The following is a 15403-nucleotide window of genomic DNA, read 5'->3' on the forward strand; positions in this document are numbered from 1 at the left end:
CCTGGCGGCCGCAGGTGAGTCCGGGTGGGCGGGGCCATGCTAAGTGCGGGGGCGGGGCTCTGGTAATTGGGGCTCGGGGCGGGGCGGGGCGGGGCGAGCGCGCCCCTATGTTTAGGCGCTGGCGGCGGCGGTGGGGCTCGAACTCCGGCCGCACCTTGCTCCGCGCGGCTCCCGGGGCCATGAGTAGCTACCCGCGCTCCCGGCCGATGGGCTTCAGCAGCCGCTCCCAGGGCTCGCTGCCCAGCCGCGGCTCCCCGTACCGGGCCGGTTCGGGCTTCCAGCCGGGGCTCCGCAGCTCCCCCAGCCTGAGCCGCCTCGGCCCCAGCGGCCTGTCCAGCTCCTTCCTGCTCGCCTCGCTGCCCAGCCTGGAGATCGACCCGGCGCTGCACCAGATCCGCAGCGAGGAGAAGGAGCAGATCAAGGGGCTCAACAACCAGTTCGTCTCCTTCATCGACAAGGTGCGCCGGGGCGGGAGGGGGGCAGGGGCGAGCCGAGGGACCGGGCGTGCGAAGGCTCCTCTGGCTCCGCTCCCTTTCTGCGGGAGGATCCGCCCTGCTGGGGCCGATGTACAAAGACCACCGTGAAATGTATCCCCGCCCTGTGCCTATGACCCAGCGCCCCCTCGGACACACGCCTGCCATGCCCTGTCCTCCTCCCTGGTACCTCGGTAGCATCCTGCAAAACACTTGCCCTTTCCCGGCTGATCGCCCGTGAAGCCCCCATGGCCTGAAAATACGGGGTTTGCAGCCGGTCGTTTCGGGTATGTCCTGTCTACACTGCATTGTAAACTCCGGTTCAGACTCCGGTTTGAGCCCAATCCTCCTGCTCTGTCCACACGCACACAACTTTCAGCAAGCACTCAGGACCTGGGTCCTAGGACCCAGCCCTAGTGTGCAGTATGAAGAGTTAGCACAGGAGTTGTGAGACCCGGAGCTAGCAATTGTAAATCTGGTTTTACAGTGCAGTGTGGACGCTAATGCACAGCCTTGGGAGCACTGAGTCCAGGAGCACAGGTCTCCTAGGTCCCTGCTCACCGTGCCCTGTAGAGGTCTGAATTCCAGTCTCCAGCCAAGGGTGCAGTTTTTCATCTGTTGCTTCCCTACTGATTTGCTGGAGTTTTGTGGACAAAAACAGTTATTGTTCAAGGCAAAGCACCTGGTGGAGGCGAAATCGGGGGGGAGGGAAGAGATTCTGGGGTAATTAGACTCCTCATAAATCCTCCTCCTTCGTCCCCTAGCCGGAGTGGATTGCTTTCCTCTAAACCTGTGTGTGTTTATTAGACGTGCGCTTGTTCCAAGGTAGTTACAAGAATTCTGGGCGTAATCCGACAGCTCCCATTAACTCCAGTGAGCTCTGGGTCAGGTCCTAGAAAAATATTTTTGAAAAATTTAACAGTAATGTTCAGACACTGGAAATCCCAGCGAATTAGGAGCTGGCTGCACTGTTTGCCAGCCGCCTGCCACACCTCTATGCTCCGAGTAACCAGATTGGCTCTAAAACAGCAGGGAAGGGACCTCTGGCGTCCCTGGTGGGAAATATTTCTAAAGTCCCCTGCGGTGGTGGTGTAGCCAGGTCGGTCCTCGGATATTAGAGAGAAGAGGTGGGGGAGGTCCTATCTTTTATTGGACCAATGTCTGTTGGTGAGCGAGACAAGCTTTCAAGTTTACCCAGACCAGAAGAAGAGCGTGGTGTAGCTCGAAAGCTTGTCTCGCTCACCAACAGAGGTTGGTCCAATGAAAGATCTCACCTCCCCCACTTTGTCTCTCTAATATTTCTAGTGGCAAAATCCCTTATCTGAGTTGCACCTAAAAAATGAAAACCCCTTCCCACGTAGGCACGGCCTGAGTGTTTGTTCTGTGATGTAAAACACTTCTCCTTGGCTTTCCATATGCGCTTTGAGAGGCGTGACACCTCGAGCCACAAATGAAAGCTGCCAGGTTAGCCAGGTGGCCTAACAGATAAACTCTTTCATTTAAGTTCCTGCCTTTGCCAGACGCCTGGTGTGACTTTAGGTGGTCGGCTCCACCTCTCTGTAGAACGTTGTCAAGGCCATTTACCTGCTGCTCAGGGGTGTGTGACGCTGAGCTCATGACAACACACTGCAACCCTCAGGGGGATGGAGCTAGAGAGGTGCAAATGACAGCCCATCCAGTAGTTGGAACCACACAGATGGACGTCTGTACCTGTGCACAGGCCTATGGGATTCTGCGTGGGCACAGCTGTCCCCCATGTGGGGCCGTCTGCAGGATCACGGCCACTAGCGTTATTGTATATGCAAATCAGCAAATGTGATGACAAACGAGAATCCTATCGAATCCACTCGCTGTCCTGGGGCTCTGTATTCAGGGCTGTGTTAACCTGGGACGTAACTGACTACTCCAGTCAGCAGAACTAAACATGACTGGGCAGATTCCGAGTTACTGACTCTTGAATATTGCTCTTGACCTTGACCTTTGCATAGCTGAGGGTCAGCTATGCAAACGCCATGATCCAAATGTTAATTCCAGGGCCCTCGGTTTGTTGTATTTGGATTTCCGGCTGGCTCTTGGATTCCTATGTTCCTCTTTATGCCACCCGGACACGAACACACACACACACACACACACACACACACACACACACACCCTTAAAGCTAACTCACAGGTTGGATCCACAGCCTCTGAGGTGACACCCTTGTTTTCCTAAAGATTCATGAAACGAAGCTGTTCAAAGATAATCCACCCACGGGGAAGTTTGTGTTTCTTAATAATAGCATGAACTTTATCTGGCCACCTGCTGTCTCTGCTGCTCTGATGAATTTGAGACTTTTTTGCTGCTTCCTGGTGGATGAAGCTCGTGGAAGGGTTTTTAAAAGAATCTGTTCTGGTTTTTCACATTAGCAATTCAGGTACCGTGTGGCAGCAGCTTGTGAAATAGCAACATCACACAAGCCAAGAGTGAAAGCTGAGCCACTGGGAGGGGCTTTTCAGCGTCTGACCGTCAGGCCATTTGAAAACTCTGGCTTTTCTGTTTGATGCTTATTTCACTCCAATGGCTAGCAAACATGTTAGAGAAAGAAAGTCTTTGTTAAAGAGTAACAACATCCCACAGATCCTCCAGCAAAACCAGGGAAGAGCAAATGTGACCTGCCTGATAGTCCAAGGATCAAAAACAAGCCGGGGGGAGGGGGGGTCTTCTCAAAACAAAACAATAATTTTTGGGTCAGGCTTTCTTAATCCAGAATAAAGAAACCAGAGGCACAAGCCTGGTTTTTCAGACCTCCTGTGCAGATCACCTGTGAGCTGCCGTATGCCTTAGTGTAGCTTAAAAAATAAGGAAATTACCACTGGATGCAAAAAGGTAGTTCTGAGACCTGCTCAGCCTTGGGACTCTGCAACTCCTGTTCCCACCCAGCATCAATAATAAAACTCCCACTGACTCTGACACACTCTGGTTCATGCCAACCACTCCAAAGGGCTTGGTAGCAATGACCAGGCTGGCAGGGCACCTGACCCGAGCCGGGCACGAAAGGGGTGAGCCCATAGGTGCTGGAACTGCTGCACCCCCTGGCTTGAAGTGGTTTCCATGATAAGCAGGGTTTACAGTTTGGTTCAATGGCTTTCCGCACCCCCACGTTGTTCCAGTGCCCCTGGGTGAGCTGTGGCTGGCTGTGACAAAGCCACAAGGAAGTTCTGTGGAGCAGAAGCTAACGCAGCCATTTGATCCCTTCGTGTGGCAGAGAACAAAAGACTCTTAATTCCCCTCTTATTCCGCAAGTTAAATGCAAATAAAAATTTCCGCAAGGCTGCTTCATTGCGAGCAAGCCCTGATCATCTGAAACACACCCTGCTGGGGATGGGACGGCCCTGATGATGGGGTACAGAGTTTAAATCACCCCCAAATCCAGCCCGTGCCTGCAGGTCATTCCCATCTGGTAGCTGTGTGGTAGCCCATATGAAATCTGTTAGTGGCGCTCAGTCCGGGTCTCATCAGACGAGTATCCACGTAACAGAGCAGAGTGGCAGCTCCTATCCATAGAATAAATAGATCTGCAAATCCCTGCAGGAGCTGGAAACCCTACGAGGCTGTTTCCTGCCAGAGCGTGTGGAAGGTAGAAGGAGCCCCATCCGTGTCCATGCACTTGGTTTTGCCAGTAGCTTCGAGGTTTCCCTCTCCAAATCCTGCATCTTAGCAGGGGGTTAGACTAGATGACCCTTGTGGTCCCTTTGAACCCTCTGGATCTCTGGTTGGCCCGTTCTGTGCTGGTCTGTCCCTCCCACCCTGGCCTCTGTCTGCTGGACTGGTCATGACTATCTAGCAGCTGTTCCTTTTTTGGACACCGAAGGTTTCTGGATGCCATGCTCCTATCATTCCACTGTCAGTGCCGGATCCAGTGGGAGGAGCTGGGGATGTCTGCCCAGTCCCTCGGGGATTGGGTATGTGTTGAGGCACAGACCCCCTGGAGCCTACGAACTGTCTCACAGGCCAAATGCCCTCCCAGCTGCACTGTGCCCAGGAGGGACCCGGATGTGGATTAGGTTCATTCTTGTCTGTGACCTAGAAGATGGACAAACCTTAGGGCTGCAAGGTGGAGATCTCATGCAGAGTCCTGTATCGCTCCCTTCCTTGGGACTGTCTTTCATTAACAGCCAGGCACCTGGTTGCTAGAGAGAGCTGCCTTTGTCGGTTGTTCCCTCTTATCCACAGGCAGATCACAGGTTTGTTCTGTGTTGGTACAGCACGATGCTGCACGACTGGGCTGCCACACGTTGCAGTAATCCAAATAATAATGACTTTCCTTGCATTCACCACTCTGACCCGCTGGAATTGCATGCACCGGCTTGCAAGCCTCCTTAATGCTCTCTTGGAAAAGGAGACACTGCATCGCCCCCTTGTGGGGGAACTGGGATCTCTGGGGTTCGATCCCTTAGTAGCCAAAGGTGGCTGGCTAATGGGTAGAGCTGTCAAAAAGTTTTGACTCTTTTATGATACTTTTCGTTCAGAATCAGAAGGCAAATTCGGAGGGGAAAAATGCTGCAAACCCCAAAACCGTGGCATGGTTTCAAATCGGCAACTTCGAAACCAAAAGCGTCGCCGTGTTTTGATCAAAACGGCCCGTCTGGAAGCATGGAAAGGGAGCGGTCTCACTTGGAACCGGGGATTTGAAACATGTTCTTGTTTCGATTCCTTCGCTTGATCCGCAAATAAAAACCCTTGTCAAAAATCGGCATTTCCCTGCAGGAAAAGTGGATTTTTGATGAAACCACATTTTCCGATGGGAGAATTTGTTTTGGTTGCAAAACTTCAGCCAGCCCTGCTAACTGGCAACTGTCCTGTGTTCCTAGATTGACCGCCTTTCCACCTGCCAAATCTGTGCATGCAGCCAGCATGTGGTCCTGCCACACAGCTCACTAGGGATGGTTTTCCAAATGTTCTGCTGCAGGAATGATCGTGTGGCCGTTCTCTGGCCTGGGTTAGACAGGAGGTCAGGCCAGACGCTCACAATGGTCCCTGCTGGCCTTGGAATCTAGGATGGGGAGGGGAAACCTGGGCCAAGGGGAAGCACTGGCTCCTGTGGATCTGCCTGGGCAGGGAGGGCAGAACCAACCTGGGCCAGGATTCACACCTTTTAGGTTCCAGGGAGTGTGGGGATTTTACACCCGCTGCTTTGCCCATTGCAGCCATCCCCTCCTATGCATCTCCCTGGGTGAACTGATCCTCGTGAGACATTTCTGAGGGACCTGCCCTGAGCCCGCAGCTGGGGATCGTCTCACTGCACAGTTACCCGCCTGGGCGACCCTGACGGGCTGAGCGAAGCGCAGGGCCCAGGACCGCTTGTTCTCTCCTCCAGGTCCGTAACCTCGAGCAGCAGAACAAAGTGCTGGAGACGCAGCTGAAGCTGCTGAAGGACAAGGACCAGTACAAGTCCAAGCTGGGACAGATCATGGCGCGCTCCAGCCAGTCCCTGAAGCAGCAGATCGAGACGCTGAGCCAGGACAAAGGGAAGCTGCGGGCGGAGCTAGACCACATGCAGGCGCTGGTGGAGGAGCTGAAGGGCAGGTACACGCATCCGGGAGCGGGTGTCCCCATACAGCAGCGAGCGAGGCAGAGTGAGCTCCAGGAGGGAGGAAACCATGAAAGGTGGGGTGGGAACCTAGGAAAGGAAAGGCCCTGTCAGTGAGATCCATTGGACCCATCCCCCAGGACATTGGTGCTGGACAGGAAACAGCCCTGTTCTTGTGGGGCTGGGGTCTTGTCTTCTGTCCTGTCTGACCCCACAGCTGGTCTTGGCTGGGATCAGCCACCATCTGCCTCGGGAAGCCCCCAGGTCGTATTTATCCCCCATACTCCTCCACAGCACCTGATCTGCCCTTTCCCCTCCTCAGAACCCAGGGGGTCTGAGCCTAGAGCCTCCTTCCCAGGGAGGAGCCCAGAAATCAGGGGCCCAGCCCATAGGAGTCGTCCCCCGTGGGCCAGCCCAGTCCGGCATTCATTGACGCTTCTCCCCGAGGCCTCCCCGCTGCAGGGCAGAGACACCCCCCTGGCCCCAGATAAATTGTGGAGGATCCCAGCAATTTCTCCTCCTAAGCCCCCCCTCTCGAGAGACTCCATGTCTCCACCTCCCCGAGGCTGCTGTGCAGACTGGCTGGGGCTCTCCAAGCTGGCCAGCGCGGCTGCTGAGCTATCGCCAGGAGGGGGCGCTAGTGAGCTGACTCAGGGCTCCTCTCCCAGGGCCTCACCGGCCTCCCACACCCTGATCTCTGAGCATCCTCAGAGCCCCACAGTCAGGGGACATGAGCCACGCCCAGGATTCGAGCCCAGAGCCCGTTGCTTGTCAGCTGGGCCTTGCTGCTCTCTGGCTTGGAGTCCGAGCATCCATCCCCATACTCCTGTGGGACGGGGTCTCGGCTCGCTACGTTAAGGCCCCGTGGATGCTGCTGCACCGCCTGGCTCCCTGCACGTCCCCTCTCTCCCCAGGTACGAGGATGAGATCAACCGGCGGAACCAACTGGAGAACGAATTTGTTGTGACGAAGGAGGCGAGAAACCTCCACCTCTCCTCCCGGGGACATCTCTGCCCAGCCAGCCCCTGCTTTACCCGTACAGCCCAGCAGGACACGCCCTGCCCCCTGGGGTCCAGCTCCCCTCCCAGACAAGGGCACATGCCAAAGCAGGATCAGATGGAGAAGACTGGAGGGGACCTTCATCTTCCACTGGGAGAGGCACCAGAGATGGATGGAAGGGATCTGGGCTGAAGATCCACAGGGCATTTCGGGGTGGGGGGAATCAGGGGAGAACCCAGGTGTCCTGGCCAACATCCCCCTCACCCACTTGGTCCACAAAGCAGAGTGGCTGCAGTGGCTGGCTGCCCAATCCCCACACTGCAGGGATCTGTCCCCAGGGTGCACTGGGGCCCGACAGGAGCTCCTCTGCCCCACACGGAGGTGCCCTGACCGCGTCTCTCCTGTGCCTGCAGGATCTCGATGACCTGTATCTTCAGAAGGTGGATATCGAATCAAAGCTGGAGAGTATCACGGACGAAATCAACTACCTCAAGCAGCTGTATGACGAGGTGGGTGCCGGCCCATGGGCCTCTGCTGAGTCTGTTGCACAGGAAACAATGTGGGGAGATGGATGCGGTCTGGAGCTGGAGCGGGGGGGGGGGGGGGGGGGGGCGGCTGGTTGCAATCGGGATCCAGAGGCTCTGTTTGCAGGCGGTCCCTCCTGGGGAGCCTTGGGGTGCTTCTGGCTGGGGGAGCCCATGCAAAATGCAGCCAGAGAGAGCAGAATCCAGATTCCTATCTCAATTCCTGCCCCCCCCCCCCCGAATTGCTTCCATCCCCCAGGAGATCCGGGAGCTGCAGTCCCAGATCCAGAACACGCAGGTGACGGTGGAGATGGATAACAGCCGGGAGCTGGAGATGAGGCAGATCGTAGACGAGGTGAAGGCCCAGTACCAGGCCATGGCAGCCAAGAGCCGCGAGGAGGCCGAACAGTGGTACAAGCACAAGGTGAGCGGCGCTGCTCCCCTGCCGTGTGTGCCCCGTGCCCGCTGAGCTGTGAGCGTGCCTGACCGCGCTTCCTCATTCTCGCACGCTCCTCGCACCCCGGGCGCTCATAGGTGTGTCCCCACGTGGGCCAGCTTTCCTTCTGCACTTGCCTGTTCCCCACGCATTCAGAGGCTCGCCTGAATGTCCAGGAGTTTGCCTTCGACCAGCTGATCCAGCCAGTCACTGGGGGGTGGGGGGAGGGAGACTTGCACAAGTCCACGTGCACGGTGAGCTTGCTGATTGCGATAGTGAACATGGACCTGGTGAGTGCACAAGCAAACTCTGTGCACGCACCTCTGGGCTTGCAGACAGGCCCATGGTTTTCTCCAGACGTGGCTCCCAAAGTGTACATGGAAGAATGAGCACCGAGACCCACCCCCCACAGGGATCAGTGAAACCCCCCCCCCCCCCATCCTCCAGGTCAGAGGCAAATTACAGTTTCTGCTGGGGAGCAGGCTTGGCGCACGGGGGCTTCCCCCACTGCCCACAGGAGCACCAGGTGGGTGGGTAGACTGGGTCGGGGTGCGGGGGTGCCCATTTTTGGGGGGCTCCTGGGCAGGGGCCCCATTGGCCCAGTGGCTAATCTGCCACTGCCCCGGGTGTGCAAGCCCAGCTGGGCACGGGAAGCAGCAGCCACATGGAGAGAGATGGGACCCAAGTGCCGACTCGTCAGCAGGGACTGATCCCGCCAGTGGCCCCCAGCGGAGACTCGTGTGTCCTTCAGGTAGCGACAGCTTCCAGCAGGAGCTGCAGGTTGTGGGTTCACGTCCCCCAACCAGGGGCTGGGCTGCTCCCATCATCTCCCTGGTGGAGCAGAACCCTGACTGGGCCCTGGTCACAAAGCTGGGGATAAACGTCCCAGCCCCATGCAATGGACAAGCTCCCAGGGGAAGCGGCAGGAGCCCTGGAGAACGGCCCATAGGGAGCAGCCCTGCGCTGGGCCTGGTGGATGGGATCTAATGAGTTTGTCCCAGCTCTGCTCTCTCGGATTCCCTGCCAGTGCCTCTCTAGAGCAGGTGAGGGGCTCTGGGAGCAAGACGACTGAGGCGAGGCCTTGGCAACACCTCCCTGTCCCCCCAGTTCGACGACATGGCGACCCAGGCCCGGAAGCACAACGACGAGATGAAAAGCATCAAGGATGAGATGGCGGAGCTGAGCCGCTACGCCCAGAGGATCAATGCTGACATCGAGGCCCTGAAGAACCAGGTGAGCCCCACCTAGTGCTGCCAGCCTCTCGGACAGGGGGGCTCGGTGTGGGGCAGGGTCATGCTCCTTTTCCGGGGAGCCCCTCCTGCAACTCGGTCCGCTCCGGCTGGCTTCTCTGCTGAGGCCAGACACTGCCGGGGTGGGGAGCTGGGTTCTCTTCCCCCCTCCCACCGAGGGAAAGTCCCGGTGACCCCCAGCCTTGGTTCCCAAGGCTGCTTCTGGGGAGGGCGATGGGGCCAGGTGAAAAGGATTCTGGGGAAGCAATGGCAGGTGGCTCGGTGCAGTCGCCCCCTCCCTTCGATGGGCAGCCCAGAACGCCGCCCCCCAAGGTGACCTTGTTTCTGCCCCCGGCGCTAGCGAGCCCACCTGGAGAGCGCCATCGTGCTCGCGGAGGAGCAGGGCGAGCAGGCCGTGCGCAGCGCCAAGGACACGGTGCAGGAGCTGGAGGAGGCGCTGAAGGGGGCCAAGCAGGACATGGCGCGCAAGGTGCACGAGTACCAGCAGCTGATGAATATCAAGCTGGCCCTGGACATGGAGATCGCCACCTACCGCAAGCTTCTGGAGGGCGAGGAGAACCGGTGAGCGCTCCCCAGGGGCGGGGCGGGGGGGACCCGGCTTGGGTTCCCTGGGCAGCTTGCCAAACCCCTGTTGGCCTGCGGCTGGGCATGGCTGGCCCAGGGCTGGGATACCAAGGGGGGCTGTGGGTCGGGATTGAGGGGCACCCGCACAGCTGTGGGGGGGGACAGACCCAGGGCTGGAATCATGGGGTGCATTGGTAGAAGCCACCCGGGGCGCTGGCAAACCCTCCGCTGGAAGAGGCTAGCGGGAGGCTGGCTGGACAGGCTGCAGCAAAGGGGGGGGGGCTCTGTGCCGGGGCAGGGGACGCGTTCATCCTCCGGTTTGGTTACTAAGCTAGAGACAGTGTGACCTAATGGGCTGAACTCCCGGCCATGTGGGACCCTGGGCAAGTCACTGGCCTCCCAGCCCCCGTCTTCCCCCACCTCGCTAGTCCCACGAGTGAGCCACCCGGCTGCCTACGGGCGCTTCTCGCCCCTCTGCACGGCAAGGGCCCATTGAGCCAGCGAAGGCAGGGGCAGGTCTCTGCCAGGTCTACGGTGGGCGAGAACCCGCCCCGCCCCTCCTGCCACACCCTGTAACATGCTCCTTTTGACGGCGCTCCTGTGTCTGATTTCTCTCTCCCAGGATGATCAGCCAAGGCCCGAACCTGCATTTCAGCACCATGGGCAAACGGGGTGAGTCTCTTCCCCCAGGGCTCAGTGTGTCTGGCCTCCCACCTGGCTGGAGCAGTCAGACCCACTTCCCAAGCAGGGCCCTCTGCCTCCTAGCTGCCCACCTGTGCACTACCCATAGAGGAGTGGAGTCCCGGACAGCACCCCCATTGTCCGCGTGGGTTAGACCGTGGGCGATGGAATAGTGCCCCAGGGTCCGGGCTCAGCAATCAGGAACATCTACACTGGCTCCGTCTCCTAGACCTTGGGGAGCCAGTGACGGTGCTCCAGGGACCGGGGGGAACTGGGGTGAACTGGGCCCAGTGTCTTGCGCAATGGGGGGGATGTGGCTGTGACGCCCAGCGGGATCGCCGGGGTCCCAGCTCGGCCACAGGGCGGGCATCTCCAAAATGTGACGAACTCGGCCCAGACAGCGGGGCCCTCAGGTCGCTGCAGCTTAGATCCATGTGGGCAGGGCCTGATATCTTTGAACAGGCCAGCGGCCAAGTCCCCTGCAGCTGAGAATGGGGGTGGAAAGCACCAGCCGCTGTCTCTTCAGTTAGGAGCTGGGGAGGGGGATTTTTCATAGGTGCTGAGGTGCCTGATCTCCCTAGCTGAGACTCAGGAGAGGGCTGTCACCGGGACCAGCCACTCGACGGAAGTGATGAGACACGAACAGCCCGATCCAGTGAGGCTCTTTCCTTTGCTCAGGCTCTGGGTCTGCCCCTGAGCCAGTGTTCCAAGCCCGTCAAGCGCACTGGGGTATCTCTGTATGTAAATCACAGACCTAATGCAAATTAGCCATTGTCAGCCCGCACAAGGGCGGGAACATGCTCCACCCGTCGATTTGCATGCATAAATCCTTCCCTCGGATTGGCCAGTCAATCCCAGCTTGCCCACCTCTCATTTGCTTAATCGCTTTGGGAACCAATCAAGAGCCTCTTCGTAAAACCGAATCCTCTTTGATTTCTCGATTAGAGTTCTAAACCACCCCCAACCCCTTCCTGACTTGCTTACGCAGCTGGACTCCTGTCTCCCCGAGTGGTGCTCCCCTCCCTGGGCAGGGCTGCCACGCCGCCGGGGCCCGAGCCAGCCTCCTCACCCAAGAGGCCGATCCTGATCAAGACCATCAAGACCAAGGATGGGAAGGTGCTCTCGGAGTCCAGCCACTTCTCAGAAAACTAGCCCAGCCACGAATCAGCGGAGCTGGATTTAAACCTGTGTAATGTCATGACTGAAGTGCTTGCGGCCCAATTCTGCCCTGGGTTACAATGAAGTCACTGAGGGCAGAATTGGGCCAGGAGATTGTAAGCTCCATGGGCAGGGACCTGTTCTAATGATGCATTTGCAAAGCGTTCTGCACCTCTACGGTGCTAGGGAACCCACAGAGCTGTCAGCGTTTGCCGGCAGGCTCCGGGGTTTTCTGACTAACACCTTGACCTCGTTAGCGTTAAATGGGTGCTGGTTTGCTGAGCAGCTGGCTGTTAACCCCCTTAATATAAGGGAGGTGGGAACAGTTGGGGGTGGGAATTGGGACAGGCACGACTCTGTCCTAATGAATCTGACTTAGGAAGCAGACTAGCTCTGAGCTAATAGTTCAGATCCTAGGACGGGTTGGATGTTTCCTTATGAGATTTTTATCCTGCTGGGGCCAAGAGGGCAAATTCTGCGATTGCCAGGGCTGGGCAAGCAGCAGCCCCTTACCCCTCAAATAAGAAATAACTCCGGGATAGGCTGGCTTCTCTGGCGCTCATTGGAATATGCATTCCATATTATTTCTGCATTGAAACCTGGCTCAAGGGATGGGCAAAAATTGCTTGCAAGGGGCCAGATGCTGCGGGGAAGAGAAGCTGAGCTGAACAGAGTAACTGAGGTGGCCTAGTAAATATGATGCACGTTGTCCAGGAGGGCATATGCTAGAGCAGTGGCTCTCCAGCAGGGGTCTGGGGGGTCCTGGGGGGCCAAGAGCAGGTTTCAGGGGGGGTTCCAAGCAGGACTGGCATTAGACTTGCTGGGGCCAGAGGAGAAAGCTGAAACTGCACCACCTGGGTCTGAAGCCTGGGGCCCTGAGTCCTGCCACCCAGGGCTGAAACCAAAGCCTGAGCAACTTAGCTACACGGGGCCCCCTGTAGCATGGAGCATCAGGCAGTTGCCCTCTTTGCTACCCCGTAACGCCGGCCCTGGCTTTTATATGCAGAAACCCAGCTGCTGTGGCACAGGGGGCTGTGGAGTTTTTATAGCATGTTGGGGGGGGCTCAGAAAGAAAAATGTTGAGAACCGCTGGGCTAGAGTAATCTCTTCGGCTAGGTCTCCTGCATGGTTTTATTGTTTAGGTTGTTGCTCTGTCACTAATTTTGACAAATCACTGCTTTTCTCTGTATGTCAATTCCCCATGTGTCCCAGGGGTGTGGTGCGGGGAGGAGCTCGCTCACCCAGCTGAGTGTGTGTGTGTGGGGGGGTCACCGAATATCCCTGCCCCAGGGACTTTACACTTTTCATCAGGCACGCCTGATACTTTGCACACTTTAATATTCTCCATGGCCCTCGACCATCTCCCTGCTCGTGTGTGTCTGTGTAATTTTGGCCCCCGGTGCTCCTGGCGGGCTCAGCTCCCTGGAAGGAAGGGGGCTGTTAAAGAGGCAATTGTAACCATTTGTGTTCCATAGCGTATCTCTGTCAATGGCCAGCCGCCCGCTGGGGCGTTATGCAGCCAGGATTCCCTGTGCTAGCCAGCCTCTCCTCTTGAGTGAGCCTAAATAAGAGGAGAACGAAACGGCTGAAAAGAGACCAGAATAAAAATGCTCTTTGCCCCGTTTCTGCCTTTAGTCATTGCTCAGGAATGTCTGTACGAAGAGGGCAGCGGGTGGGAATTCCTGCTTTTCACTCTTCCTTACCCGCAGTTCACCTGCTTCCTGTCAGTCCAGGGGACCCCTAGTGAACCGCATCCCTGCAAACATGCAGCCAGCCAGCAGCTGTGAATTGTCAGTGTGTACCCGAAACTCAGGATCCTTGCTGGCTTGGGGCATCTTCCTCGAGCAGCAGGCAGTTATGATTGTTGAGACCAGCCACTAGAGGAGAGAGGACCAAACACACCCACCCACTCGGTGTTAGGCACAATATTACCCCGGAAGGATTTGCAACACCTGTGTGGACTGCAGAGGCTGGGGATGTGTAGGGACCTTGGAACTGAAGGGTATAATGGAAATCAGTGTGGCCAACTCCTGTGATTTTTTTTTAGTGCAAATTCTGTGATTTTTCAGGTTTTCTTAAAGATCACAAATGCTGGAATCATGTTATTACCCTGAGCATCTCAGCTCCCATTTAAAAAAAAATTTTTTTTAGCCTTCCTGGTTCCAGAGAAAAGCTTGCAAATGATTTAACACCAAAGCCAAATACAAAAAAACCCTGCAACATTTATTTTTCTTTAAAATCTCACAGTTTTTCAGCCTGCCTCATGAGTTTTGAACACGGGGGATTGGCTGTACTGAATTGGAGTTGTGGGAAGCCAGATGCTGGGGTAAAGCAATTGCCTATATGAGAAGATGACAAGAGGATAACTAAAATGACACCAATTTTTAAAATAGGCTCCAGAGGCGATCCCGGCAATTACAGGCCATTAACCCTAACTTCAATGCCAGGAAAAATGGTTGAAACCATAGTAAAGAACAGAAATGAAGAGTCAACATAGCTTTTGTAAAGGAAAATCATGCCTCACCAGTCTATTAGAATTCTTTGAGGGGTCAACAAGCATGTGGACACAGGTGATCCAGTGGGTATAGTGTAGTTGGACTTTCAGAAAGCCTTTGACAAGATCCCTCACCAAAGGCTCTTAAGCAAAGTAAGCTGTCATGGGATAAGAGGGAAGGTCCTCTCATGGATTGGTAACTGGTTAAAGATAGGAAACCAAGGGTAGGAATAAGTTATTAGTTTTCAGGATGGAAAGAGGTAAATAGTGGTGTCCCCCAGGGGCCTATACTGGGACCAGTCCTGTTCAACATATTCATAAATGGTCTGGAAAAGGGGGTAAACAGTGAGGTGGCAAAATTTGCAGATGACACAAACCTACTCAGGATACTTAAGTCCAAAGCTGACTGCAAAGAGTTACAAAGGGATCTCACAAAACTGGGTGATTGGACAACTACATGGCAGATGAAATTCAATGCTGATCAATGCAACGTCATGCACATTTGAAAATGTAATCCCAACTATCCATACAAAATGATGATAATCTACATTGGCTGTTACCACTCAAGAAAGAGATCTTGGAGGCATTGTGGATACTTCATCCACTCAGTGTGCAGCAGCAGTCAAAAAAGCTAAAAGAATGTTAGGTACCATTAGGAAAGGGATAGATAATGAGACAAAATATCATCATGCCACTATATAAATCCATGGTTCGCCCACACCTTGAATGCTGCATGCAGTTCTGGTTGCGCCATCTCAAAAACGGTAGATTAGAATTGGAAAAGGTACAGAGAAGGGCAACAAAAATGATTAGGGGCATGAAACAGCTTTCCTACGAGGAGAGATTAATAAGACTGGGACTTTTCAGCTTGGAAAAAAGATGATTAAGGGGGGATATGATAGAGGTCTATAAAATCATGACTGGTGTGGAGAAAGTGAATAAGGAAGTGTTATAAAATAATAGAATCATAGAACTGGAAGGGACCTCGAGAGATCATCTAATCCAGTCCCCTGTACTCATGGCAGGACTAAGTATTATCTAGAGCGTCCCTGACAGGTGTTTGTCCAACCTGCTCTTAAAAATTCCCAACGATGGAGATCCCACAACCTCCCTGGGCAATTTATTCCAGTGCTTCACCACCCTGACAGTTAGGAAGTTTTTCCTAATGTCCAACCTAAACCTCCCTGGCTGCAATTTAAGCCCATTGCCTTTTGTCCTGTGCTCAGAGGTTAAGAACAATTTTTCTCCCTACTC

At 55.5% G+C, this 15403-nt stretch overlaps 1 protein-coding gene across 3 annotated transcripts; it reads left to right on the forward strand.

Annotated features, from left to right (window-relative positions):
- The first annotated feature begins 101 nt into the window (after nucleotides 1-101).
- On the forward strand, nucleotides 102-12379 carry LOC141995706 (keratin, type II cytoskeletal 8-like). 3 transcript variants are annotated; one of them, XM_074967001.1, is made up of 9 exons: nucleotides 102-458; nucleotides 5831-6039; nucleotides 6958-7018; nucleotides 7456-7551; nucleotides 7826-7990; nucleotides 9110-9235; nucleotides 9593-9813; nucleotides 10439-10488; nucleotides 11486-12378. In XM_074967001.1, exons 1-9 carry the CDS (start codon nucleotides 108-110, stop codon nucleotides 11647-11649), a joined length of 1443 nt encoding a protein of 480 aa, XP_074823102.1. In that variant the 5' UTR covers nucleotides 102-107; the 3' UTR covers nucleotides 11650-12378. The 3 variants fall into 3 exon arrangements, with proteins under 3 accessions (XP_074823102.1, XP_074823103.1, XP_074823104.1); XM_074967002.1 differs by having other exon boundaries at nucleotides 103-458; nucleotides 11443-11609; XM_074967003.1 differs by lacking the exon at nucleotides 102-458 and adding an exon at nucleotides 4609-4697 and having other exon boundaries at nucleotides 11486-12379.
- The last annotated feature ends 3024 nt before the right edge of the window (nucleotides 12380-15403 follow it).

The sequence above is a fragment of the Natator depressus genome, chromosome 11 (genome assembly GCF_965152275.1).
Source record: "Natator depressus isolate rNatDep1 chromosome 11, rNatDep2.hap1, whole genome shotgun sequence".
Taxonomy (NCBI): domain Eukaryota; kingdom Metazoa; phylum Chordata; order Testudines; family Cheloniidae; genus Natator; species Natator depressus.

Coding starts and splice junctions, on each gene's coding strand:
- LOC141995706 (XM_074967001.1), top strand. CDS start 108: ATGTTTAGGCGCTGGCGGCGGCGGTGGGGCTCGAACTCCGGCCGCACC. Junction 7,991..9,109: donor AACAGTGGTACAAGCACAAG/GTGAGCGGCGCT, acceptor CTGTCCCCCCAG/TTCGACGACATGGCGACCCA. Junction 9,814..10,438: donor CTGGAGGGCGAGGAGAACCG/GTGAGCGCTCCC, acceptor TCTCTCTCCCAG/GATGATCAGCCAAGGCCCGA.